General features: G+C 41.1%; 3 protein-coding genes across 7 annotated transcripts; 2 read left to right on the forward strand and 1 right to left on the reverse strand.

Moving 5' to 3' along the window:
- Positions 1-2,175: 2,175 nt before the first annotated feature.
- On the reverse strand, positions 2,176-4,348 carry ZC2HC1C (zinc finger C2HC-type containing 1C; the record flags this gene model as incomplete). The annotated part of the gene is made up of 2 exons (XM_083863781.1): positions 2,176-2,442; positions 3,116-4,348. 2 exons carry the CDS (start codon positions 4,346-4,348, stop codon positions 2,176-2,178), a joined length of 1,500 nt encoding a protein of 499 aa, XP_083719907.1.
- Positions 4,349-5,739: 1,391 nt separating this feature from the next.
- Positions 5,740-6,877, forward strand: ACYP1 (acylphosphatase 1). The gene is made up of 2 exons (XM_083862564.1): positions 5,740-5,890; positions 6,219-6,877. Exons 1-2 carry the CDS (start codon positions 5,807-5,809, stop codon positions 6,432-6,434), a joined length of 300 nt encoding a protein of 99 aa, XP_083718690.1. The 5' UTR covers positions 5,740-5,806; the 3' UTR covers positions 6,435-6,877.
- A 273-nt stretch (positions 6,878-7,150) lies between these two features.
- On the forward strand, positions 7,151-27,638 carry MLH3 (mutL homolog 3). 5 transcript variants are annotated; one of them, XM_083862731.1, is made up of 13 exons: positions 7,151-7,209; positions 7,980-11,321; positions 14,815-14,913; positions 15,593-15,663; positions 16,644-16,748; positions 18,746-18,818; positions 19,460-19,531; positions 20,485-20,593; positions 23,938-24,097; positions 24,682-24,705; positions 24,905-24,986; positions 26,276-26,427; positions 27,150-27,638. In XM_083862731.1, the coding sequence occupies exons 2-13, from the start codon at positions 8,048-8,050 to the stop codon at positions 27,225-27,227; spliced, it is 4,299 nt and encodes a 1,432-aa protein (XP_083718857.1). In that variant the 5' UTR covers positions 7,151-7,209; positions 7,980-8,047; the 3' UTR covers positions 27,228-27,638. The 5 variants fall into 5 exon arrangements, 4 of the variants coding, with proteins under 4 accessions (XP_083718857.1, XP_083718860.1, XP_083718859.1 ...); XM_083862733.1 differs by lacking the exon at positions 7,151-7,209 and adding an exon at positions 7,397-7,449; XM_083862732.1 differs by lacking the exon at positions 7,151-7,209 and adding an exon at positions 7,398-7,473.
- Positions 27,639-27,994: the final 356 nt, after the last annotated feature.

Consider the following 27,994-nt stretch of genomic DNA (forward strand, 5'->3'; position numbering starts at 1 on the left):
GAAAGGGAAATATGCATACAGTCATCTGGTTTTGTCACATTCTGGTTTTGATTATTTTCTTTTGCTTATAGAAAGAGGGTGAAAGGGCTTTTAGGTTCTTTGCTCTGGTTTAAAAAAAAAAAGTCAGTTTCTATGTCTCTTCCTTAAGAGAAACCAGCAACAACCAAACAAAAAACCCATTCTTTTCTCATATGGCTACATCTCCTACTAGTGACATCAGGAGCTTTTTGTGTGTGTGTGTTTATTTCCACAGTTTGAGTGCCAAGTGGGGAAATGAGTAATGGGAAGAGAGGCTTAAAGGAAGAAGTACCTGTTTCTCTCAGAAGATCTTCACTGATCATTAAGGCCTACAGAAGGGAGAACCTGCCTGACACCTGCTCTGCCAACTGTTCTGCACACTGTACTTAAAGCCTGCCACTTTTATGAGAAGTTTTATTAAGTTGTGTAATATCTTGACAGGCAGAGCAGAGTTAAAGACTTAAAATTCATTAGAGATTTGGATGCTGAAAATGCAACATGTTTCTGAGAGGGGGATTGTACTGCAGGAGAAAAGAGGAAGCTGAACTGGCATGAATAACAGAGCTTGAGTAGCATCAGGGTAACTAACCATGATAGCAAAGCAGCACCCTAAATCTCTGTGCTGAGCCTGAGACACTTTGTGTAACATGTAAGTTCTAAACCAGTTATTAGAGACTTTCTGGATACTGAAACAATAGCACAGAGGGGTGAACTGCCAATGTTATCTCCAAAACAAGTAACAAATGGAGCCTGGCAATTTTCATAACCTTTGTTTATTCTACAGTTTCAATCTTTTCAAGCTCAGTGTTAGTCATTTGCCTGTCAGTTATGAGAAATCCCCAACATGTGAGTTTATTTTACAGCATCAAATGTGTATTTGTATCCATGTCACCACTTACACTGCTGACCTTTAGGGTCTATTAAATATTGTAAATAAAATATAGTGCAAGGGAAATAGGGTTAATATTAGAAGACAGGCAGTGGTGCTGATTTTTTTAACTAGTGTGTTCAAATCACATACACCTTTCATGAATTCAAGGAGGCTGGCATAAAAGTTTCAGTTTACCCCTTTCCTACCTCTTGTCACCTCTTGCTATCATGTTTTTCAAAACCCTGAAGTTAAAGCATTGGTCTTGCTTCTCCAATCAGTTTGAGTACAGTAAATTATCTTCCCTTCTTTTGAGTCTGCTTTTTCTCTCAGGTTTGTACACACATCGTTGGCTGGCACAGTGTAGCAATGATCCTTTCTGGGACCTGCTGTGCTTTTCCAGGGTGTGCCACAGGATTGAGATTTCTCCCCATGTTATCTATAGGACAGAAGTTTTCAAACCTCTTTCAGGAGTCAGGGTCACTCATTGAAGGCTGGAGTATTTCTTCATATTCAGCTTTTGACTATTCCAGCTTAATCTAGTTGCTTTAGATCTTTCCCTAGGTTCCCATGAACTTCTGCTTTTGCTACTGGAGAACTTGCAAAAGGAGCTGCTGGCATTTTTTTATTCCTTGTTTGTTTCTTGTTGCAACTTTCTCATACAAAGTAGTCATTCTTACTGTGAGAACACAGACCACTCTGTGACCATTTAAAACAACTTTTACACAAGAGAACTAATTTAGTATATTTAATAATCAGAATCCAGAAAAATAACATCTTGAGAAGAAAACAAAAGAAGGGATATGTTTTAGTCATAATTCCCTACCATTGCAGCAACCAAGATAATATAAGCAGGTGACTTAAAGAGGGGTACAAGCTTTGTTTTTTAGAGGTTCCTAGCAACTTGGTCTGCAGGAAAACTCCATTTTTTTAAATATTAAATCTGATTGTGATGGTTGTTCTGTTGCCTCAAGGGCCTGGCTGATTCAGAGTATCCCCGTTGTTCCATGCACATGAATTGGCATAAGGATTCAAACAGAAAGTGCCTGCTATTGCCAGCTTTTCTAACCCCTGGAATTTCTGATCCTGAGCTTCTTGTCCTGGGCATCAATTTGTGGGGCAGCCTAGGGTGCAGGTCAAAGTATACAAGTTCCATTATTCAGCTTCCTGAGCTGTTCACTTGCTGTACATAGAAGCTTGCAGCCAGCATTGAGACTACAGAAAACACAAATGTCTATAGCTGGGAATCTGGCAAAAATCAGCAGCAGGTACAGTTGGGCACTGCCTCATCAGCGCCTCTTCTGTGGTGGAGGTGGGGGCCTATTCTTTATGTTTTTGCATTTGGGAATATGTCTCTCAGCTACTCGGGGAGCAAACTTGCGTCCACAGTAGGTGCAGGCAACATAGTCTGGGTTTTCGTTGGGAGTCAACAGGGGCAGGTCACACACCTTCCTCCCCTTAGCGAGGGTTTGCTGCGCCTGGCGGGCCTGTGACATGATGTGGATGAGAGCCTCGTGCTTCTGTTTCCAGTTGTTCTTTTTGGGTGGTGTTCTGCTCTGCAGAAGGGAAAGGCAGTCAGGGCAACTGGGACCACCATCAGCCTCCATTCTCAGACTTACACTCAGAGCCCAACCCGTGTCACCTGTCCCTGTGCATTCTCTGTTGACATAAAACCCAGCCTGAGAAACTGAGTCCCACAAAGGGAATCAGAAAGACCAGCACAAATGAGGATGTAAAGGAAATACTGATGGAAACATCAGTATTTAGAAAGAGCTTGAGAATAACCAGAAAATCAAGCACCAGGGCCAAGGGAACTATAGAGGGTTGCTACATCTGCTTTGCAGGAACAGAGCTGCATGTTTCCACTGCCTTCATTTTAACAGACTATGTTATTATCTGGATTTTCAGTAAGTTCCCTGCAGCCCCTGGTGTCACAGAGCTTTACTGTGGCAGAACCAGTCTGCATCCTAGCTACAGCAAGGAAGTGAGCTTTCTCCAGGAGTATGCCCTTGACACATTATAAAGCCAAGTCAGGACTCCTGCCTCCATCTATGAGATTTTAAATGGATCTATTTATCCATTTGGCAAGAACCTTTCAGAGGCAATAGCTGTACTGTATCCCTTAGCCCCATGTACATGGGAAGGTGCTTGTGTCTCCATCAGATGTTGAAGTGGAAGGAGAGTGAACAGTAGATGTGGATGCAGGGAGGCAAAGGGAATGCACATTACCTGAGGATTTCTTGAGCTCTTCCCCTGCTGATACTGTTCCAGTTCTGTTCCTCTAGCTCTGGCCTTTCTGGAGTCAAACACTTTCCTTTTGGAGTCTTGGTTCTTGCCACAGATACTCATGTGTTTCTCAAGCCTCATGCAGAGAAACTTACGTTTGCAGAAGGTGCACTGTCCAAACACCTCCTGCTCGGCAGCACTGGCAGTCTGTGTGTAGAGCATCTCTGCAGATGGATGGTCATCTGAATCTTGGTCTGAGAGGCCAGAGAGAGAAAGGTTATGTTTTGGGGCCAGTTTTGAATGAGAAGCTAAATGCTCCGTGGGTATGTTGTCTTGTATCTTGCTGTTGTTTGTTTTGTTGTATTTTGCGGCCACCAGCCACTCCTTGAGTTTCCCCACAGCCAGCTCTTGGGGGTGAAGAGTGGGGCCAGGCTTGGGAATAGCGTCCTCTGCAGACTGTGCCCCACTGAAGATCCCAACACCTGCTCTGTCTGCAGCTCTGAAAATTTTCTCTTCAGGGTGCCTTGTGGCCTTTTGCTCATGGGTCCTCTCCACTTCACTTTCTCTTCTCTCCTCTACATTGATAAGCTCCTTCTCTCTTTGAATCCTCCTAAGTGTCTCCTCTGTCCTCTTTAGCTTCTCTCCAAGAAGGGCCTTTTTCTTTTGAATTGCCTCTTCTATGTTCCTTCTATCTGCCTCCAGCTTTAGGATGTATTCCAGCTCTCTCCTGTATAGCTGGGGAGCTGATTGTTCAGGCTCTCCTGCCCAAGGGCAGGGCACTGCAGCTAACTCAGACCTTCCTGCTGGAACCATCCCTTTGCTTCTTGAGCTTGATCTACTATTTGGAGCTTCCTGCATGTATGGAGAACTTCCAGTGTTGAGCAATGGAGCTCTTGCCCTCTTCTGGTGAGAAATTGGTTGCAGGGGATATGCACGGTCCACTCCTTCTTTATGTCTGCCTAATGATTTAGCTGACAGAGTACAGGGCTGGCTGATGAGATACTTGCTCTCCAGTTCACTTGACCAGAAGCTGCCATGCCTGGGCCTGTCCAGAGTGCTTTCTGCAGACTTAGAATAGGAGTGTCTTTGGTTCTTTTGTGCATAGAGATGTTTTAAACTTTCCTCTTTGTCAAGTATGAATCCATGCTGAAAGTTGTTCTTCTGGTGTTTCAGCTGGGAACCAGGAGAAAGCTTAGTAGCTGCCACCACAGGAGCCACTGCTGGAAGAAAGGCCATTCAGTGCCTGAGAAAGAGCCTGAGGTTAGAAGCAAAGCCATTACAGACAATTTTGTCCAAAACTGGACAAATCTCCTATCAGTTTATGTATGGAGGCTGTAGATAAAGGTTATAATAACTATTAACAAAGATTTTGTAACTTCTCTGCTTTCTATAAATCTTTACATTCCTTCCATCTAGGGAGCTTCCATGCTGCCTCTTCTAGTCCCAACCATTTATACACCCAGAAATAAGACACTTTTATTTCTCTTTCTGTCTGAGCCCTGCCTTATCATGGTAGCAGCAGAAATATATTGCAATGACAGAGGAATTGTTACACTCCCCAGGCGGTTTCCCATATCCCTTCAGCCCTGGCAGTGTGATCCATCACCGTGTCACACAGCTCTGACACGCAGGACTCCAGCCAAGCTCGGCACAACCTTCCTGCGGCTCGTTCCCCCACATCCCCCGAGGCGTGTCGGCCGCTCAGGCCGCGGGGCGGGCGGGGTTACCTGCGGGGCTCCCTCCTCGGCAGCCTGGGCCGCCACACGCCGCGCTCACGGACGAGAGACCCGAGCCCTCCCGGGGCCGGCTCAGAGCCGTGCCCGCCGTGCCCGCCGTGCCGTGCCGTGCCGTGCCGTGCCGTGCCGTGCCGTGCCGTGCCGTGCCCGCCGTGCCCCGCTGTGCCGGCGGCTGTTGCCGGGAGACCGGCGCGGCTCCAGGCCTGGAGCCTCCGCCCGTTCCACCGCGGGCGGCCCTGAGGCCTGTGTTATTCGTGAGGCGGTGTGGGACGTGCTGCTCGTGAGGCGGCACGGTATGTGCTGATGCCTTGGGAAGGCTGACCTTCCGAGAGCCGGACAATGATGGACGGAGCTAGAGAATAAGGCAGACGTTTATTGAAAGGCCGTTAAGGGCACACCTTGGGCAGCACAGGAGCCTGGCCAGGGTGACACCCAAGGTGGATTGAAATGGTCACAAAATGGACGGCCCGTCACGAGCCTTCGCTTTTATACGTTTTGGTCTATTTGCATATTGGGGTTTAATGGTTGCCAATTTAATTGTCCTCAATTACAGCTTCGAGTTGTGAACCCTAATACTTGTTTTCTTTCTTCATTCCACCGTTGTTTATACTTTTGGGCCTGAAACTTGTACTCGTTGTCCTTGGTCTTCAGCAAGAAAAGGATTTGTTTTGTCCGCCTACTCTGCGAAGAGAGCTTACTAGCACTTAATATGAGACACAGAACTACAGCACAGAATGTGAAAAAGACACAAGTTAAAGCTCAAGGCACCAGCACTATCCCAGAGCCGGCCGATACGCTTTATTCCTGAGGCGGCCAATGAGACACCGCCCTGGCCCCGCCGCCGCGGCTCCTCATTGGCCGCCGGGGCGAGGCCACGCCCCCTACAGCCGCCAGGCGGCGCAGGCGCAGTGGGTGGCGCGGCGGCCGCAGCGGCGGGAGGAGCGGGAGGCGTGTCGCCATGGCGGACGGCGATGGCCTCATGTCCGTGGACTACGAGGTGCACGGCAAGGTGCAGGGCGTGTTCTTCCGCAAGTACACCCAGGTGCGTGCCGCGGCCCCTGGGGACGGGCTGCCCTGCCTGCCGGCGTGCGCCGCGCCCGCTGTCAGCCCAGGGCTGAGCTCAGGCTGCTGCTGAGGGGGGCCGGCATCTCGGTGCTGCTGGCAGCCCGGCCGGGTTATGTAACCAAGACTGAACAGTGAGTTTCAGACCCAGTTTTTCGCGTGAAAGAATATGTTGAGTAGTTGAGTGAATCCTCTGCTGCTTTCCTGCTGTCTGAGCCACGGGAAAATTGGCTCCTGTATGCGAATGTTGTTCTATTGCTCTCTTATAGTTTGGATTAATCTCATTTTGCTCTGCATTGTCTTTTCAGGGGGAGGCTAAGAGGCTGGGGCTTGTTGGCTGGGTCCAAAACACCAGCCACGGCACTGTCCAAGGGCAGATCCAGGGTCCAGCTGCCAGGGTGCGGGAGCTGCAAGAATGGCTCAAGAAGATAGGAAGTCCCCAGTCCCGTATCAGCCGAGCGGAGTTCAGCAATGAGAAGAAGATCGAGGCACTGGAGCACAAGGAATTCCAGATTGTGAAGTGACTTTGTCCAGGGAAAAGCAAAGTCTGGGGTGTGAGCTGTCCTTACGGAGCATTTCCCCTCTTCCTCACTCATTTGGTCAGCCAATGTTCAGCTCTAGAGAACTTAATTTTATTAAACTTCTAATTTATTATTTTGCTGCACTGTTAGTTTGATGGTTGGCTTTTTGCAGAATTCCATTGGGTAGAGGAAGAAGTATGTTATCTCTCTTAAAGGGGTTGTTCAGGGCTAGAACCTCTGTTTCCAAGTGTACATGGTTTGGGAAGTTGTACATGAGATAAATCTGAAATCTGTAGAGTGTGGTGCTCATGTGAAGGACATCACAGGGTCAATGCCGATAGAAAACGTCGCTAAGACCATTATTTATGTGCACTAAATGCCTCAGAAACAATTTATTTTATTCCAGAACGTCGTATTTTCTGTAGAAATAAATTGCTTGAATTTCACCTCCTGTGTGGCATGGATGTTGCATGGAGGGGCTCAGTGGATGACGGTCCTGGGAGCGGGTTCTTGTTGCCGAAGCTGCCCCTCTCCATCCCCGCTCGGTGCCGCTGTGCGGGAATGTCCAGGGGGAAGCGGTGCCTCCCGCAGCCTGGCCGAGCTCTCGTCTTTCCCGGCCTCTTTGGGCCTGTTCGGACGGGAACTACAACTCCCGGCGTGCTCTTCACCGGGCTCCGCCCGCTCGCGGCTGCGCACGCGCCGTCGCCCCGCGCGAGGAGCCCGGCGGCCCGGCCCCGGTGGCCTCGCGCGGCGGCGGTTGCGGGGCCGGCCCGGCCCGGTGGGTGCTGAGGGGACCGGGCGGGGCGCGGGAGCGGGGCCCGGGGCGGCCGGGAGGAGGAGGCACAGGGCGCTCCAGCAGCGAGGGGAGGGCACGAACAGCGTCTGGTGGCCGGCTGAGCCGCTGGTCCGCCCGCCGTCCTCAGCACCGGGGCCCGGGAGCCTCGGGAGACTTGTGGCAGCGGCGGCATCGCATCCCCAGGCACGGCTGGCAGGCCCCTCGAGTGCCACCAGGAAACCAGTAGGCGACAGGCACTTGAAAGCAGTGGGTTCTCTTTCGCATAAACAGCTTGCTCTTTGCCTGACACCCGCCTGCTTTATTCCTTTCCTGGATAAGTAGCAGCAGACGCTATTTTACCAGGACGAAGCACTGTGAATTTTTGTGGGGATGTAGAGATAAAAAGGAGAAAAGTGGCTTTCTGCCCAGTTCTTGGTGATATTTACTCTATAATTCTGATGAAAATTGCAGGAGAAACCTTTTGCTTGCAGATGCTTTGAGTTTTGCCTCGTACAGTAGGAATGTGATTTGGGTATGCTGAGTTTGACAACACAGCATGTTGTTAGTAAGGAGCTTAGACTCAGACTCTGGCCATCCATCCTGAAGACACTGACAGTGTGTAGTCAGAGCCTGAGCATGAAAGTAATCACAGAAAAAGCCTCTGAATGCCAAGAAAACTAAAAAAAGTGTATTTATAAGGGTGAATGAAATAAATGAAAGTATTTTCAGGTCTTTAATTTGTATTTCTTTGATTGTTTTTCCTTTTCTCTCAGTGTTTTAAGGAACATGGGGCAGTGAGCTTCCTGCAGTTTCTTGTGTTTGTCATCTGTCAGATTTTGACATGATCAAACGTTTGGTGGAAGATGTACGAGCCAGGCTGCGTTCTGGAGTCACTGTCAGCTCGTTTGGACAGTGTGTTGAGGAGCTTGTCCTCAATAGCATCGATGCCAAAGCAACGTGTATCGCTATCAGGGTGGATTTTGAAGCCTCTAAGATCCAGGTGGTGGACAATGGCTCTGGGATGGGGAAAGAGGACTTAAAGGTTGTTGGAAAGCGCTACTTCACCAGCAAGTGCAGCTCAGTGAGAGACTTGGAGAACCTGACTTTCTATGGCTTCAGAGGAGAGGCTTTGGCAAGTATAGCCAACATGGCCAGTGTAGTGGAAATCTCATCTAAGACCAGCAGGACAGCAAAAACATTTATGAAGCTGTTTCACAATGGGCAAGCGCTGGAAGTATGCGAAGCTGAATTGAACAGACCAAGTGGAGGAACTACAGTCACCGTGTGCAATCTGTTCTATCAGTTGCCAGTGAGGAGAAAGTGTATGGATCCTGTGTTGGAAATTGAGAGAGTGAGACAGAAGGTAGAGGCTGTTTCACTAATGCATCCTTCTATTTCCCTTTCTTTAAGGAATGATGTTTCTTGTTCCATGGTGCTTCAGCTCCCCAAGACGAGAGATGTGTACTCTCGGTTTTGCCAAATATATGGACTGGGCAGATCCCAGAAGTTGCGAGAAATAAATCACAAGTCTGGCGGATTTGAGATAAGTGGTTTTATCAGTACTGAGGGACATTACAATAAGAATATGCAGTTCTTGTATGTGAATAGAAGGCTTGTTTTAAAGACAAGACTACATAAACTAATTGATTTTTTATTAAGAAAAGAAAGTGTAATTTGCAAGGCCAAAGCTGTCCCTGCGAGCCGACAGGCTAATTCAAGTCCTGGTCGCCATCGCGGTGGGCCAGAGTTGTATGGGATCTTTATTCTCAATGTAACGTGTGCATACAGTGATTATGATGTGTGCCTGGAACCTGCAAAGACTCTGATTGAGTTCCAGAACTGGGATGTTCTTCTAACTTGCATAGAGGAAGGAGTGAAAATATTTTTGAAACGAGAGCATTTATTTATTGAACCGTGTAGTGAGGACATCAGAGAATTTAATGAACGTAATGACTTTTGTTTGCATAACGCTCCAGTTCTGAAGCCTTCAGTTCTTGACAAGAAGGGCATCCAAGAAAGTTTTAAGAAAGCATGTAATGAAATTGTGGATTCTTATGAAATGTGTACCTTGCAATCAAAAGATGTCAAGAGGAAATCCGTTGCTGGAAAAAAAAGTTCAAGTCTTATACAGTCAAGTAAAAATGTACAGGAAAATGAAAATGACCCAATTCAGAACACTGCTGAGTCATCTGATCTATGTAGAAACAATAAAGCAGAGATTCCATTGCTGAACAAAGATGACACAGTTTCTGATGTAATTAAATCAAATACCTCAGAACAAGAGCCAAACAGTTCCCAAAAAGTATCTGATACTTGTCTGAAATCTTCAGAACATCTTCGTTCCTCTTTCAGTGGAGGGGCCAGATCAGAAATAAGAGACGTAGATGGTTGTGGTGACCTAGAGGACTGTGCAGAGAATAATATAAAAGATGTGGGCAGCCAGCAAGGTCAAGTAATACAGGAAAGCAAAAAGGTCCGTGTCTTAAATAAGGATATTATTCAGTCACTGCTTGAGAGAGAAGACCCTACTGAAACAGCAACAGAACCCGAAACTCTCTCTGGAAGTTCGTTAATGAGACTGTGTAACGCAAGAAGAAACAGGGAAACAGCTGAAGTGAAAGGTGATGCCGGAAGAGGGGCTGTTCACTCAATACCATTAAAGTTGAGCCTTACAGGCCTCACAAAAAGTGTGCAAAATGAGCCCCCACGTGACTGTGAACAAACAGAAACAAGTCTTGCATTAAACACGCAGCGTAGGCCTGGCCCTGTCAGTGCCAAGGATAGTTTTGACCACAAAGTGAGTGTTGTGATTCAGTCTTCTAATGCTAAGGGTGTTTCCAGTAATAGTAATAAAGAATATAGAGCTTCTTTTACCAGAGAAGTATGCATGACTGATGGTAATGAGAACAAACCTGTGTCACATCAGGTGAGGGAGGAGATAGCTGTGCCTACTGCTACCAGTAAAAGACCTTATGAAACACTGAATAATACGGAAGTGCCACTGGCAACTTCTTTGGGTATTCCTAACAAGAAAATTGTTATCAAAAACACTCGAAGACAGATAGCTGTGCCAAGACCTCAGCCCTCTAAGAAACTGAGTTTGTCCACCCAGCTGGGATCCTTAGAAAAGTTCAGGAGGTATTATGGGAGAGTTAAGACTACACTACCAACACCCACGTCAGAGAGAAGTGAATGCTTTCTCCCAGTTCTTAATTCAGAAACTAACTGTGACTTTTCAAAGAATGGGAATGACAATCATGATAACTTCAGCAGTTGTGAAATTCCACCTGCAGAAGATACAGATTCTAATAATATTAGCCAAGGTCTTGATTCCTTGGAAAAGACTTTATTTTGCAGTGGAGAAATGTCACAGGACAAACAAGCCCTTTGTCAGAGTCCTTTGACATTGTCTGATTACTCTCTGGTTAGTAACAAAAATACAAGTTGTAAAAGATCTCCAGAATCATTATCATCCAAACTGTCCAGAATGAAAACTGATCACAAAGAAGTAGAACAACTTGGTGAACAGTTCCAAACAGATTCAAATAGAAAGGATGACCATTCTAATGATCCTGAATCCTTAAATAATGATTTTTTGTATAGTGTTTGTCAAACATATAAATCCTCAGTGGAAGAAGTGAGGGAGTGTAAGTCTAGCATTTCTAAGGAGACTGTGTGCTCACAATCAGATGGTGTGATAGCAGAGTCTATGAAGAGTCCTGTCAGCTCATCGCCCCTCAGCAGTATAGGAGAGTACACAGTCTCTTCAGGCAGTGCTTTATCATTACCTGCTAAAAATGATTGTACTAACATCATCTGTAAAGATAAAAGTATATTAACTGAATCATCAGAACAAAATATGGAAGATACTGAGGTTCCCCCTATGACCTTACAAAGGGACTTGGAATTCTCTGCCAAGAACACAAGTTCAGGCAATCGCAGGAATGATTCGGGTTCTGTCTGGCTGCAAGATTTTGATGCTTTATCGGGTAAGACAGTGTACATCAACAGAGCAACTGGACTCAGCACCTATGGCACTCCTCCTAGTGAAGGATTTCAAACTGCCTGTATTCAAGACATTACAACAATGGCTGTGAATGTCGTTTCAGAGAATGGTAAGAGGGGTGGTGGTTGTAAAAATGGCATGAGGAAAACTGTTCTTGTAGGTGCATGAAGTAATCTTGCTGGCAGCACCTGAGAGTTTTTACTGAATTAGTCACTGTCTTTTAGGTAATAGCTGCATGGAAAACCAGAAAGTGTTGGGCACTATAGAGACAGTAAAACATTAACAGTAAGGATATTAAAAGATCATTTTTATTAAAATGATAAAAAGAAATGTCAGCATCATGTCAGTTAACAGATAGCTGCCCAGTTTTCACTGGGCATCATGACATTCTCTGTGATAACAGTACGTATAATTGTTGTCACATATAAAATGAGAAACATACTTCAAAGTAAGTGCATCAGAAAAGCACCATGTTTTTTACCATTTTGTCCTAAACAGTTATGTTTCTAAGAGTGTTAGAGAGCCGTATATTAAAATGATCTTTTTTCAAACTGCATACAAAATTTAAAGAAGGCCTTGAAAAATGAATAAAAAAATCTAACTTCTTTGAGAATGTGTAGTCTCCTGTCCATCGATTTTAGAAGGCAGGCTGTTCTTTCACACTTTGTAGCAGATGTTGCATTGTTGCTGTTTTGATGGTGGACCTTTTCCACTAGTGAAAGAACCCTGCATTGTATTATTTTTTCAGGGACACAGTGTTCATGAGTCTTCACTGATCTATCTGTTGAGTTTTGACTTTCTGTATCTTCCTAATCTAGTTTGTCTGTCTAGTACTGTCTTTGATAATTTTCCCTTTGAGGGATATATCTGTTCTCAAGTTGTTCTTCATTCCATCTATAGGCACATTATATGAGTGAAGATGCAGCCATTCTTTGTGTAGAGTTTATTTTCTACTACATAATTTGTTTTGAAAAAGTAGTTTGGACTTCTTTCTAGATAGTTATGTTAAAAGATTTTCTAATCAATTATCATGGCTTTTGGTTTGTTCCATTTTTGTTACTTCCGTGTTTGTCACCAGTCAGAAACACTGGTGCAGTGAGTGTTTCAGTTGTTGAGCTATTCCCTTTTTTGTATAATAATTGATGCCAATAGTTCTTAATATTTATTTTGTTCCACTGAAGAAAATTTGATTCAAGTTTTTATTAAGCAAAACTTGCAAGCAGAAATATACACTCCTTGACTAACAGTTTAGTTTCTGTGGTATACCAGTTTTGTTGCCCACAATACTCTTTAGTAACCAGCCAAAGCCCTGAGATGTAGAACTTGACCTTCTATCCAAGATGTTGGAAAGTGCATTCATGTTTATGGAGATAATACCTCATGTACTCTTATGCTTTCAGTTGATGTACAGTCTGTAGGCTTTGAAGACATACATTGTATTCCATCTTTTTACCTCCCATGGCACTGTTCTTAGCATTGGTGTTATTACCTTCCATTGTATCAGTGGTACCAGTCTTTCAAAACTCTGACAGTTCTTTGGAGAGATGTCTGATTTTATTCTTTTCTTAGGTTAAGAGTTGGACTTCCCAAACCTTCAGAGGGTGTTTGAACTATGGGTAGATCCTATAGGTCTTAGGTTTTCAAAGTTCAACAAACATATTGTTTCATATGTTATTGAAGCAAAGGATGTTTGTTCCTTTCAGCCATAGGAATAAACATGACTGTGTCCTAAAACAGCATTCACATCTGTTAATGTTGAGTGCTGTTTTGGACTGCTGTTAAGACCCAGAAGCAGATTTTTTAAATTGTATGCTTTTACTTTGCTTTTTAGAGTAGTGTCAGTAACCCCATGGTGTTGACTTAGAATTTCATAGCCCCTAAGAATAGCATCTTGTACACAATTCTGGGGAAGTTACACTGCTTAGCAATAGGTGGAAGTAGGTAAGTGTAGAATAATCCATATCCTCTTTTTCATGACAGCAGTGGCAGTCTGTCATCTTTTCCAGCCACAAGCCACGTTCTCAACAGAGATGTTAGATTTTGTGGGCCAGACCCAGGCATCTTCATACTGATTAAACTGATTGCTACTGGAGAATTTATCAAACTTCATTTCCCCACTGGACGCCTTTTTGAACAATGCATTTGTAGTAGGAAACTACCTTAGCTCAACCTGGTCTTACTTGTTATGCTGGCTATATTTGCAGTTTTTGTTCCTTACATTATGCTGTGTCATTACACTGGCATATCTTCATCATCTAACTGAGGCAAGTGAAAATGAATGCTCAAATATGGTAATTGTATGAGGTGTGCCTGCATGAAGTATATACATTATTATCCTCAGCACCTCTTCTGATGTTACTTGTCAGAAGAACCATATCAATAGTATCTTTGCCAAGTCTGAAGTCTCGCCAGCCTTGGAGCAAGTAAATCCTAACTTTATGAACAATGTATAACTTGAACAAAGATTTTCCCTTGAAGAAAAAACAGGGAGATGACTCTTTGTCTATTACATGTATAAAATACTGAGCTTAAGTTGATCCAGATGACAGATTCTTCTGTGAACTTGAGAGATACTGTCTTTTCATGACAATACCTATAAAAGTTCTGTCAAAGTCTGAATTAGGCAGCATTTTTCAATTTGCCATAGTTTACCAGGAACTACATCAGGCTACTTAGTCCTCTCCTCTGGGTTTTGTGAAAATGGGGTGCTGAGTTACTCTCCAGCGTTGGGCTGCCAGTTTGGATTCTCAGAAGGATTCTCAGTCCCCAGGGTCACTAGTCCTGACTGGAATGGAGCCAACAGTCAGGAGTCTATAGACTGGCCTAAGATTTTATACAGCCTTTTTAAACTGAGCTTATCAGCACACAGCTGGTTTTCTTTGGCTTTATCACTGGGCCTCTTTTCCTGTATGCACACCCTTCATTTCTTGGTAGAAAGGAACTTTATTAATTTATTATTATTTCACAAAGAATAAAAGACTGGATTGTACCAAAGGAAGGGTGAAATGTTTACCAATGTGCTGGAAATCTGAGCCACTTTTCTTAATACTCTTGATAACAATACAAGTTTGTAATATTAAATCATTTCTGGGTGGGTGGGAACATATTGTTGGACTAACTCTGTTATCTCCTGTGGGCTCACTGACTTGGAGTTTTCAGTTTTACAAATTTCTGGTAACTGTATGAAGTATTGGTAGGAATGGTGCTAGACTGACAGTTTTGCTGCTCCTTAACAGAGGGAATTCAACAGTGTTTTGATCTCTGATAGACTACTATATGTGGCTTTTTCTTTGGGGAAAACACTTCTGATTGCACTAATTCTGGAAAAAATTATTACAAGTTTAAAGCAGAAGCCAATTTTTAAATACAGTCCTGCAGAAATCATGGTAGTATTTTTACATTTCCCGAGGCATGAATGTCTGATAATTCTCAGCTTTTTACAAATGTGTTGTTATTTCTCAGTATTAGGTTACCAAATCTGTGGGATACTCAAAATTTTACAGGGCTAAGCACACACTTCTTTATAATAATTGTATAGCTTTTAATAATTTTGTGTGCTGCTGATTATGCAGCAGTAAATTTTTTTTTTTTTTTTTGTTTAGGGTTTCAGTTCAGATGCCATCCCTTTAGAAGTGAGATTGTGCTTCCCTTCCTTCCTAGACCTCAAAAAGAGAAGACTCAGGCAAGCCAGAATCTGAGAGGTAGGGCCAGCTTTCCAGGACACAGTGTTCTGTGGTAAAAACAAATCAAAGAATTCTCCCAGATGTCCCAACAGGAACCCAGAATTACTCAAGGTCTGTTAACAATGGGACTGTGTGAGTCATCTCAGATCTAGAACTGGAAAAAAAAAATTAGGTTGAAGGCAGGTTAAAGGATACTTATTTACAGGATGAAATACCCAATTCTTTGTTGAATTATGTCATGAGTTTAAAGAATGATTACCTACTCCCTTCTTTGTACTCATTCCAGCATTCCAGCCTTGGAATGTGAAAAATAGCTTCAATCCTCACACTATTTTTTTTTTTTATTATTTTTTTTTTTTTAGTGGAAAGAATGAAATAATCTTTTTGGGTATGTGACTTTGTCCATAGGGAGTGGATAGTACACAGGTCTTTCTTTCCCTACCATCCCTCTATCCCTTTTCCAGGCCTATTGAATTGCGCTGCAGCATTTTTAGGAGTCAGAAAGATGCACATTGCCCTTCCTAGTTAAAGCAGACAGTACAAAAGCCTAGTGCCATGTTCCATTATTTATTTGTACACTTTCTGCTTTTTATGAAGGAAGAAAATGAGATAATACTTGTGTGAGGTTGAGGTACCCAGTGAACATTCTATTGACAGATGGTGGTAGTGCCTGTATTATCTATGTGTTCTTTCCTAGATGCTGAAGGGAACTCTCTGCAGTCATTGCTTTTGGAATGGGATAATCCTGTTTTTGTTCCCTGCCCAGAGGTAAGTATTACCTTGCATCTCATGCTGAAATAGGAATAATTTTAGACTTCTGTTATTTTCTGACATTTGGTCCAAAATGGCAAATATACTGGTTGTTGCACATAAGTTATGCAGAGATATATTACACTATAGACCTGGCAGTTTTGGTTTTTGTAGACTGTTTAGGTGGAAGTCATTGTTGTGGATTTATTCAAAGAGAAACAGGTATCAGGCTAATCTTTCATTTTACATAATTTCAAAACCAAAGCATTGTAAACTGTTTTTCCCTCTATGGAGATAGAGATCTCAAAATTAAAAGTTACTGAATGGCAAAATTGTAATATACAGTCTGTCTGCTTTGTGGGCAGAGATAAAGTAACCCAGGTTTGAACAGGTCTTAAAAGTGTGTTTTACCATAGCTGTTTTTAAAGCCTGGCGGGATTACAGCATGCCAGAGGGAAACAATGTTGGAGCTTTTAGAAAAACTTCCTTTGCTGTCATGAGGTAGCATTATCTTTAATCCTCATGTTGTGTGTGTGTAAACATATGTATGTAACCATTTCCACCTGCAAACAATAGGCATGGAGCTGCAAACCACCTGCTGGTGAGTTTCTGGAAGGGAACAGTTCTGTTCAGTCCTTGCAGTGACGTGTGCTCTGACTCATTGCAGGGTAATACATCCTTTGTAATGCTGTCCCCTGGGAGCTCACGTAGGCTGATAATTAACTTAAGCTTTTGATAGGTACTTGGAATCAGCTGGACACATTGAAATTAGTAGGTAATAGCCAGATGGGAAAGATGCATGGGGATAGAAGCAGAGGAATTGCCAGGTGATTGTTTTTAGTTGGTGTTATTCTTGTGTAGAAAGCTTGGGTTGTGAAATGCGTAGTTATTTCCGATTCTTGTTAAGGCTGATTCTTTCGGAGTATTTGCTTTGTGTGTTTGGGGGTTTTTTGCCCTATCATCGGGCCTTTCCTTGATGTGGAATCCTGTTTTTACAGATTGCAGTTGATGTGACCAGTGGTCAGGCTGACAGTCTGGCTGTGAAAATTCACAATATCTTGTATCCTTATCGTTTTACCAAAGACATGGTTCATTCAATGCAGGTACAATATCATCTATTACTACCTTTCACCCCCAAATTCCCACTCAGGAGATGGAATTTGTTGATGTTTCTACCTGGTAGGAAAGAAATATCCAGGAAAACAGTTCCTATTCCTAATTTTCACAAGCGTTAACAGAATTTTTGGTCATGTGTGATATCAGCAGACATGTGTGCCATGCCATGTCTTAGTATCATCTCATCGTTAATGAGCTATCTGCAAGTGACTCTAAAATTACTTGAGTAGTATGATTAAATCAAAATCAAGAGACAGCCCTTTTGCTGCTGCTTAGAAACAGTATTAATTACATGATAGTTAAAAGTACAGATTTTATATTTGTTGTAGGCATTTTCTTAGTTCATATTTCTCTTAAATCTATGTCCTATATCTTCCTTTTTTGTTTACCTTAGAAATTTAATTCCTTAGCAGAGTGACTTCAAAATCAGATCCAAGATTTAATGGAAAAACTTGAAATTTTACCCTAAGATTTATATCTGTCCTTAAAGGTGATTTTTAAAAATGGCATAATAGCATCAAGTTTTACTATCTCAGTGGTTTTTTACTCAAACGTTTTGAGTGTTAGCTTAAAAGCTGATGTAAATATATGTCTTCAATTTACATATTTGATGGTTTGCTTGGGTAGAAATGCCAGAGTGGATTCTCTCCCTCTCTTGCATCCCAGTGACAAAAGGCTCGCAGCTCCAGCTGGCACTGCTCTTACGCAGTCAGATTGCTGACTTTGAGATTGCAGGTTCTGACCATGTGAGGCATGGTAATGTTCATCTCCAGGGTGGACAAGGATCCAAATAATTCCCTTACTTATGTTGTGAGTGCATGAACAACAGGAGTAAGAAAAGTTACTGTAGTGAACAGGTTATGTTTCACAAAGACAAGAGTGAAAGATGGAGAATGGAAGGTACTGTTTGTCTGTTTTCTCATAATAGGAACTGTTCTTTAAAACTTACTGAATGTTTCTGTGATTACCTGTGTCATGTTTTCCTTTCAATGTTTTTAAGAAGGCAAAACTAGAGGAAATTACTACTTCCTATCTCTGAAAAAGCTAAATACTGCCTTCAGTACCCTATAGCAATTTTGAGAATCTCTCTCCAAAAGATTAAAAGCAGAAAATGTTGCGTCATGCAACAGGAAAGGAATAAAAAGAATCATTAGTCTTGCATCCCTGCAAAGAAATAGTCATCCATTATTTTTTACCTGCCAGGTGAACAATGCACATGTTGTGAAACAGAGGATTCAGAGTGAGCTGTCTATGTGACATTGGGAGAAATTCCTCCATAACACCATACATATATATTTGAAATCTAACAATAAGAAACTGAAAGCATTGTGCACCTCATCTCAGTATTGCCTGTTGCTCTGGTTGATTTCTGATGCTTGAGGAGAAAGTAGAATCAAGTCACCGAGGCAAATTCTACATCAAAACATGAAGGGAAAAAATTGCTTCCTTTCTTCTGGAGATGATTAGCCGGTTAAAAAAGGTTGTTTACATTCGCTTTTGGTGATATCAACAAATCAGTTACTCAGAGTGACTGTGTACAGCTTTCATTCCCAATTCAAGGAGGTTTCTACGTGACCATTTAATTCACCTTAGAACAGTTAGTGCTCATGCCCTTATTACTACCTTTGAAAAAGTTTATCCAGATTTTTTTTTAATATTTTGAAACTTCCTCTTAGATCCAGACTAAACTTTTTCATGACCATTTAATAGTCATCTGACCTTCTAAAAGTATTATCTTTTAGCTTAAATAATTTCTGCCTTTTCCATATTTAGTTCCCCACTGTATTTATAAAGAATAACTATATAGCTTCTCAGTCTAGTTTTGCTAGGCCTTTTGGGTTAGGAAAGATGTGGCTTCCACTCCTCTAGTTGTCCTACTAGCTATTTGTTGGTCTTGATTCATTTTGAATGTGGTTTCTTTTGTTTGCCTTCATTTAAAAAATAATTTTACTGCTCTGTAATGAGTTTTGTGAGTATCTTACAGGTTCTTCAGCAAGTGGACAATAAATTTATTGCTTGTTTAATTAACACTAGGAATGGAATGGAAAAAAAGGCAGGTAAGACTGGTTAATAGCATGAAGTTGAGGTGGCTGTCAAGTGGACTGCAGAGGGAGCACTGTCCTATCTGTAATTTCTTCTTGCCTTGGAATGATATTGTTAGTAGAGGAAAATCGTAGTCTTTGCTTGAGATTTCTTGGATCTTCTTTATCTTTATTTTGGACATTGTTGAGTGTTCCTGCTGCCTTCAAATTAATGTTATAAAAATAGACTGAACTCAAATTACTAATATCTTTCAGGCTCTGTTCACGGTATCTGGACATATTCATTGTTGAAGCTGTCTGAAGCTGTACAAAAAAGGCATTCAAAATCAGTAGTTTTTGTAACATTTTAAGACTGTCAAACTGAACAGTTTAGGGGTGACCTCAGCTCTCATTCTGAAGTTAGATGAAGATGTCAATAGACAAGAGTTTCTGACTCAATTTAATCACCTAATTTAACCACCACTTTGGACCACTGAATTTCTGTTCTCTAGTAACTTTGTGTTCTGCCAACAGAGCCTCCTCCTCACTTTGTTTCTGTGAAACAAGCTGATACTTATCTTCTAAATGTGGCCTCTGGGAAGTGGTTATTCTTCCTGACCTGTGCAGTTGTCTGGTACAAAGTTGCCTATTTCTGATTTGTTGTGGTACATTTTTAGATGGAAACCTCTTGATTTTGGTGGACCAACATGCAGCTCATGAGCGGATCCGCTTGGAGCAGCTGATTGCAGGTGAGGTCTAAGAAACAAAGATAATCAATGTACAGAAAGGTACAAAAGAGCTCTCTGGGGTGTACAGAACTGATAGGATACCCATTTGCCACCTTTATCCTGATCCCTAGAAGAGTGCAGACATTCAGTATCTGTAGCATTCATAATATTGGCAGCAGAAAATTCTTACAGCCTTTCCAAAAATAAAAGATATACTCCCTACCCACAGAACTGTTGGACTAAAATAGTCCTGACATAATGAAAGAGCAGGAAGACTGATAGGAAAAACAATGAAGAGGAAATAGAACAACATCAATAAGTTTATGTGGTTGTACTGTGAAGAATAAGACATGGGATGCTGAGTAAAGAGCTTAGTTAATTTGGTTCATTTTTAGCTGAATACTGAGCTCAAAGCCTAAAATTTCCACAGTCTGACTGTTTGCAAAGGGATAATAGTCTTCTGTGTAAGCTCATTAGCCGTTGGTTTCAGTGGTAAAAAGCACAATAGCCATCCATCAAGTACTTAAAAATCATTGACCTTCTCTTACATCAGCAAACACTGCGCAGTTCCTGCAGAGTGTTCCAGGAATTCTGCTCCTTCTGGTCAGGTACTGAAAAAAGGTAAAGACTGAAGGGAGAAGTGCTTAATGAATAGTATTTTAACTCCATTATATTTGTGTGGAAAAACTGTTCTCTCCGAGTTGAACCAAATATATCCGCAGGTTTTTTTTGCTATTTAGAGTGACTCTTTTTTGGAACTGGTGGGAAAAAAACAAAGTGGCATTAACCAACCCTTCCCCAGAGACTTGATGTCTGGTTTGTGACATTCCCAGTCCTCCACAAGTTTCAAGACAAGGCATTCTGTGGTCAGTTTTTAATCCAAGCAGGGGATTACATGCCAAACCAGAGGGTCACTAAGGGTAATGTCTCCGTAAATATTTTAAGAGGGATACTTCTAAATGTTTCATTCACAGATTCCTATGAGAAGGAAGCTGCAGCATGTGGCAAGAAGAAAATACTGTCATCCTCCATCTCTCCTCCTTTAGAGATTGAAGTTACAGAAGAGCAAAGAAGATTTCTACGGTTAGTAGTGACAAATAGCTCTCAGTTTTTGGGGGTGGTTCTGTTAACCAGGAAGATTTCTATGTATTGTCAGGTTACCATGAAATTCAGGAGAAAAGTTGTTGATTCTTTTCTGAGCAGAGCTCAGTTGGCTCTGTATGTACTGAGGGAAATAGATATGCTTCTTAGGCATGTTGTTACAACATCTCAGGACAAAACCCTGGGGTGTGCCATTTCTGTGCCTTAGCAATGTGCTCTGATTTTCCTGGGAAAGTAAACCTTCATGTGTGGGCCAGAAGACTGCCAAAGCAGCTTCCAACAGTTCCTCCTGTCTGGGGCTCAGGACTTGGGAGTGCACAAAAGAGTGCAGTGCCCAGAGTGTTGACCTAGGTACTGACTTTACAGGCACTTTTTGAGAAGAGGAGGATGGGGTATGGAAAGTCTGTATTGTGAATTCTTCAAAAACACATTCCTTTTTCCCAGGTGATTGCCAAGAGTAACTAATGAACACTGTTTCCTAATGTTTCAGAATGGTGACCTAGTTACATTAGTTAAGGTATTTATATCCTAGTTAGGATATTTAACTTTAGTACTTCAAGAGTTTAGGTACAGATTTATTGTTGGACTTTTGCAGACCTACTGGACACTCATCAAACTTTCTTTTCTCCCAGATCCCTGTTTGTCACCTGCCACATGCATTTGTGAGGTCTTTTTTCAGTGCGTTGTTCTGAATTTTCAGATGAAGTTGTGTCAGTACTACCTCTACTATTAATGTTCTTTTTTTTTTTTTTTTTTTTTTTTTTTTTTTTTTTTTTTTTTTGTGTAATTCCTATGGCAAGTTCAACAGCTGCTGATTCAGTCCTTATTAGGATTGTTGCCTATTACAGGGATGCACTTGCTTTGTTGTTCATAGTTCAGTAATATTTGGATGCCTTTGTTGTTCCCACCTCTCAATGATGTTGTTGCTAACATCACTATATTTGTAGTGCCTCTTGTTCAACTTTGATTTATTTTTGCACTCACCTGTGAATGTCTTTCATTTCTAATAGATCTACTTTAGAGAATGGATGACTAAATTTGAATACAGTATACCAAGTGAGAGAATCCCATTGATTCATACAGTAGCTTTGCAGCTGTGCCATATTTTCTGTTTATTATATCCACACATGATATTTTGTCTGCTTTTTTGGCCACTGCTGCTTGCATGAGCTGCTTGTCTGTGGATGGTCATGACAAAGAAACAGAGTAGTGGAGGTTATTTTTTGAATTTGTGTTGTTTATGTAGAAGCCAGCCAGATGTAGAAATAGATTAAATTACTTCTGATAATTTGTATTTATTTGTCTTTAGGAGCAGTAAATTCAAATTTTCTGCCTATTTTTCATTCATCCTACTGATTTCAGTCTTCATTTTTCTACTTCTTTTAAATTCTGATTGAATTTTGAATTCAACTTTGTCTCTGGTCTCAGATGACCTAAATAATTTTGTGCTTTCTACAAATTTGCTTGCTTGACCCTGCCTCTTCCACATCATTAATAACGAATCATGAGGATACAGATCAGGACTTGAGTTGAATGCTGACCATCTGTTGCCAGCATACCTTGCTTCCATAGTCTCTAAATCATAATAGATGTTGCTTCTCTATCCATGACAACCTTTTACTTTTCCTTTTTTATCTACTTTTAAGTGGTGGCATTAAAAGCTTTTTGAAAGAGCTAATAAATTCTGAGAGCTACTTTTTTTAATCAGGTAAGTCACAAACATTCTACAAAAATCAGTAAGGAAGTAAATAAAAAATGCATGTGTTTCTTCTAAGGACACTGGTTGAATATTCAGCACAGAGGAATGCCAATTGTGATTTTCAGCAAGAAGCTTACTGGTGCTGGCCTACTAGTAGTTTTATTGTGTGACTTAATAATTTTTAAGTTTGTATTAACAGTTCATCCCTTTGCAATTGCTCTCTGAGACTATCATTACTGGTTAAAAGTTATGAAATAAAAGTATGTGAAAATCTGAATTCTATTGTTATTTTTACTGTCAGACTATGACTGTATTCTGTGGTAAAGTTTGGTGTAATAAAATAAATTAACTTGTCTAAAAGACCTTTCACTTCAGCTATGCTTGCAATTTAATTGTTCACCTGCAGCTTAGGTTCCGTTATTTGTCTGCTAAGCATTGTAGCAATGTATTGTTCTGTTGACTCTCTTGAACTTCCTTCTTTATTTTTTCTCTTAATAATAATTAAAAAAACCCAAACAAAACAAAACAGAAAAGCCCAATTGACTTCAATAGATGCTTGGATTTTGTAATTTCATTCACAATGGGCTTTTTCACAGAATCACAGAACAACTAGGTTGGAAGAGACCTCTACAATCATCGAGTCCAACCCTCAACTGGACTATGGCACCGAGTGCCACATCCAGTCTTTCGTTTAAACACATCCAGGGATGGTGACTCCATCAACTCCCTGGGCAGACCATTCCAGTACTTTATTATTCTTTCAGTGAAATTTTTTTTCCCAATATCCAACCATTTTTTGTCTTTGTGTGCTTGCTGAAGGCTATACATGTCTTCTTTTTTTGAGTAGAATTTCACAAGCTCATGCTCAATTGTACTATTCTCATGATTGATTTAGGTATGTTTAGATTTGCTTCTTTCTATTTTTGTTCAAAGGATTTCATGTCTAGAACTAACCTTTACCACCTTAGTTTTAAGTGAGTATTCCTGAATTAATAAAGTGTATATTGTTACAGTTGTTTTTCTTTTGAAGATAAGCTCTCATCTGTCTGTGAAGTGTAATTTTTGTGTGTATTTTTCCATTCGCAGGATGACATATGTCATCATTAACTAGAGGTTGTTCTTTCCTGTGTTTTCTTTGCTTAACAGGATATAAAGTTCATTAAACCATCACAAATTTCTTACAATATTTTTTCCATTTTAAGTATTTGCTAATACATGCCAATTGAAATCACAGTTTTTTTAGATTAGACTTAAAGTAGACTTAATGCTGTGTAATTTCAATATTTGGAATGTTTGTATGTTGAACCAGACATCTCGTGTATCTTCAGAAAAGGCAGATTTATAGATTTAGAAATAGCACCTCTCTTCACATAATACAGGAACTCTTAGATCTCATAGCTGTGGAACATGAAAAATGCACAATTGATTGGAGTGAAAAAAACATGTCTGAATATAAGCTGAAAGGACAAAATTACTTGAAATCTCATGAGGCATGGATTTTGAGATGGGAAACTGTTACAGGAAGTGATATAAGGAAACCATATATGTGGACTACAGAAATATTTGCATGTGCTGTGGAGTCATAGATACAGTGGTTGATGTCTTATTTCTGGTGTTTTTTCTTCAGATGCTGCTACAAAAATTTGGAGGACTTGGGTCTTGAATTATCATTTCCTGAGACGAACAACTCCTTGATTCTTGTGAGGAAAGTGCCAATGTGTTTTATAGAAAGAGAAGCCAATGAATTACGACGCAAAAGACAACCTATCACTAAAAGTATTGTGGAGGTCAGCTGTGGATATGGGTAAAGTTATGATTGTAGGTCTTGTTCTGTATATGGCCCAGGGTATTACAGGATCTCTGTTATGAAGAAGAAAATTAAGTCCCCTGACAAATGTGAATGTCATCCCTTTTAGTAGCTAAATAATCCTAAAAGTGAAATCACTGAACTATAACTGAAATGATAGAAGACTTTTTCAGACTTGGACTAGTGGAGAAGCTAAGAAAAACTGTATATAGCAAAGATATTTCAACAGTTTACTGCACATGGATGCTTGAATGGACAGTAAATGCTTGAAGGAACAGAAAAATTATTAAATGGAGGAACAGTAAAATTAATAAGTCCTAACAAATAATATTTATGTATCAGCAATATAGAGTTTGTTTCCATGAAATCTCTACATGGGCAGTGGGGCGTTCTAAAAACCACTCTTTCAGATGTTCTGCAGTTTGAGGGAGAAACTCCTGAAGTGATTACTTGCAGTGGGAGGTCAGGACTTCCACCTAGATCTTTCACAGATGTGAACAAAGTAGGGTAGGGGGATAGAAGGGAAAAATAGCAACTGATTACTTTTTTTTTTTTTTTTTCTAGGAGCTTATTCAAGAACAAGTTGAGGTGAGTTGCTGTCTACTTCTAGAGCTGATATAACAATCCGAAGTTTACTGCATGAATCAAAGGGAGCATATTGAGCTTCAAATGAGAATGTGGACTAGATAATGCCCTAGCTTTTCTTCATTTTTAGTTTCATTTGTGTTACAGTTCTTTTTTCTCATATTAAATGGAAAGTAACATGATGTTCCCTTACTGTTTTTAGCTAGTGCAGACCACAAGAGGAGGAGCACGAGGGACACTGCCTCTGACATTTCTGAAGGTGTTAGCTTCCCAGGCCTGTCATGGTAGGGAAACTGTACTTTTCTTTCATTCTCTCTCTCTCTCTCTCTTTTTTTTTTTTTTTTTTTTTTCTTCCCCAAACCTGTCTCTCTACACAACATTATCCCTGGGGCAATGTTTGGATGTGTTTGCAGCTATTGCAGGTTTAAGACTATTAGTGAAGAGGAGATAATGCACTGAGGGATAAGCAATACTTCCCTAATTTATTCTTGTATGGGCTTACCGTACTTTCCAACCTTCATGTGAAATATACAGTTCTGAGATACCTTCATCTATGTGAGCTTTAAACCATTCAAATATCAGTTCTGTGATGAGCCAAGGGGGAAGGTGCTGGAATCTGCTTGAAAGCATGCAGGAAAGAACACTTAGGCACTTCTTTCCAAATTTTTAATTTCCTTTTAAGTATCCCAAGTGATAGTTTAAGTGTGTCTGCAACATTTCAAGTACTTTGGAAGGAATGCTGTAAAAATTTTTATCTTCTCAGGGAACTGTCGCTTTCCAGCGCCTGGCAGTGAGCAGGCCTTACTGGTGTAGACTGCAATAACTCCAACCTCTTGATGCAATTCCTGTGCCATATACAGTATCAACAAGATCACACTGAAAGGGCAGATGTGAACCAGAAGTATCTGTTTTTTCAACAGTGTCTCAGTTTACAATTGGGCAGTCAATGCGTTTTGGGTTTTTGTGTCTAAAAAAGTCCCAGGGCTGAAAGCATATTGCAGAGTCTTGTGCATCTGTGAAGGCTAAATTTTGCAAACACCTCTGAAATGACACCCTAATGTTCTGTTTGAATTTCCTCTGGATGCCTTTTAATGCTCACTTGTAAGAAAGGACTTAGTGGCAGGGCCACACTTGGTCTTGGAAGTGACACATGTCGGTGGCAGCCACAGAGAACCACTAAAGCTTATAAACTGTTATTAATTGTCGTCTTGGTTTAATACTTCTTGATTTGGAAGAAGAACAGTTGGAACTGTTTCCAACTTCAGCTCTAACACATACACACAAAACTCCCCATTTTGTTCTTGCAATTTTACTTGAAACACCAAAATGTAATAATCTTACCATCCATCAGACTTGGGCTATGTGAAAGTTTAAGCCCTGGAAAGTTGACCTCCTTATACAGCAGGCTCTTTAATTGAGCTAAGCCCCAAATCTGCCATACTGCAGCCTTTGGGTTGCCTTTACAGCCTCTCAGCTAATCTCTGGGAGATGCCTTGTTTTCACTGAAAACAGCTGTAGAAGGATGTGGAGTCCTCTTTGGCAGCAGGGGCAAGAATGTGTCTCTCTTTTTCAGGAGCTATTAAGTTTAATGAGCATTTGACTTTGGAGGAGAGCTGCAGGCTTATTGAAGCTTTGTCATCTTGTAAGCTACCCTTCCAGTGTGCTCATGGAAGACCTTCAATGCTGCCTCTTGCAGACACAGAACATCTACAGCAGGAAAAACAGGTACTGTGTGGGACACACCTCTGGTAATCCGTGTTCTGGATTAGCAGAGGTACATCATGTGTGTGTGTTAGAACTAGGATGACTCGGTTTGAAAACATCACCACTGGACTTACATTGCTTGACTTTTTACATATTGTTATCGATGAAATAAACCTTTAGGACATAAGCCATCTATCCTGTAAACATTCTACCAACAATCTTACCATATATTATTTGAATAGTCACACTGACTTGAATAGTGTCCTTAAGGTTAAGCAGACATTTAAAGTGTTTGCAGTTTTTAAGTGTAAAATTTGGAAAACATAGAAATTCTGAAATTCTGCTAGTGGCAATGTTAATTAAACAAATGCTTACTTTCCCAAAGTTTAAGATGCTATAAAATAGGGATAAAGCACATAGGAATAGCAACATTTACTATAAAATTATAGAATAGTTTGGGTTGGAAGAGACCTTAAAAATAATCTAGTTGCCACGAGTAGGAATGCCTGCCACTAGACAAGGTTACATTTAAATTATATTTAAATTATATTTAAATTACATTTAAATTTGAAATTTTGCTCTTTCTGTGCTTTATTGTTATTAAATTGGCTTCTGTTGAAAGTCAGGTGGGACTTTGAATTAGATTCTAACTTGTGAATGACTGTATTAGGGCAAAGAGTATGGAAACACTGAAACTTATTTACTCAGTTATGACTTGTGCTTCCTAATTTTTCTCCCTCCAGCCTAAACCTAATTTGACTAGACTGAGGAAGATGGCACGAGCCTGGCAGCTATTTGGAAAAAAAAAAGAACCTATTTAAAAAAAGTTAAGACTGTAAACTGCAACCACTTGAAGCATTGGTATGATCCATGAGCCCTGTTGTTAAGACTACAATACCCTGTGTGGAGCCAAGTTCTGAACCAGTGCAGTCACCACAGCTCTCCTCTGACTACTGACCAAAGCAGCAGAGACCAGCCAGGAGAACAGGGCAGGAGGAGCCCGCCCTTGGAGCCTGGAGAAGCGTCTTCAATATTAAGGAATAGCACTGTAAGGAATAGTGCTGGACTGTTGGGTACAAGGAGTGGGAGCCACTTGCAGTTACAAAGCAGAGCACTTCTTTTCTGCAAGCACAGCTTAATTCTGCATAATAGAGAGGGGATTTTTAATTAGTGTGTTTTATAGTACTTTGAAAATTTGAAGGTATTTCTTAATAAAGTTCACACTAAACTCACTCCTTGGGTTCACGGCAGTGGTTGGAATGAGGATCAACCAGCTTCATAGTATATATAGGCCAACTTAGAACCAAGAAACACTTAACTTGGCAATGAATGACACACCCAGCTGCTTCTCCAGCTCCTTGCAGTTTGTGTTCTTGAGTGAGAAATTTCTAAATCCCCACCTAGCCCCACAGAAATAACTAAATAGTTAAATAATTTAAATAGCTATATATCCATTTTGAAGACAACTGTTGATGGATTCCTATCACGTTCACATGTGAAAACACACTGTAAAGCCTGCTACTGTCTCATGCAGAGAGTGCAGGCAACTCACTGCACTGGTAAAACTTCTGCTAGTTAAAGAAACAAA

This window comes from Zosterops lateralis (genome assembly GCF_965231275.1).
Source record: "Zosterops lateralis genome assembly, chromosome: 6".
In the NCBI taxonomy this organism is placed as follows: domain Eukaryota; kingdom Metazoa; phylum Chordata; class Aves; order Passeriformes; family Zosteropidae; genus Zosterops; species Zosterops lateralis.

Bases quoted from the DNA above. Each gene is read 5' to 3' on its own strand.
- ACYP1 (XM_083862564.1), top strand. From the start codon at position 5,807: ATGGCGGACGGCGATGGCCTCATGTCCGTGGACTACGAGGTGCACGGC. The intron at 5,891-6,218 runs GTGCGTGCCGCG...TTGTCTTTTCAG, and splicing joins TCTTCCGCAAGTACACCCAG to GGGGAGGCTAAGAGGCTGGG.
- MLH3 (XM_083862731.1), top strand. From the start codon at position 8,048: ATGATCAAACGTTTGGTGGAAGATGTACGAGCCAGGCTGCGTTCTGGA. The intron at 15,664-16,643 runs GTAAGTATTACC...CTGTTTTTACAG, and splicing joins TTTTTGTTCCCTGCCCAGAG to ATTGCAGTTGATGTGACCAG. The intron at 24,706-24,904 runs GTGAGTTGCTGT...TACTGTTTTTAG, and splicing joins TTATTCAAGAACAAGTTGAG to CTAGTGCAGACCACAAGAGG.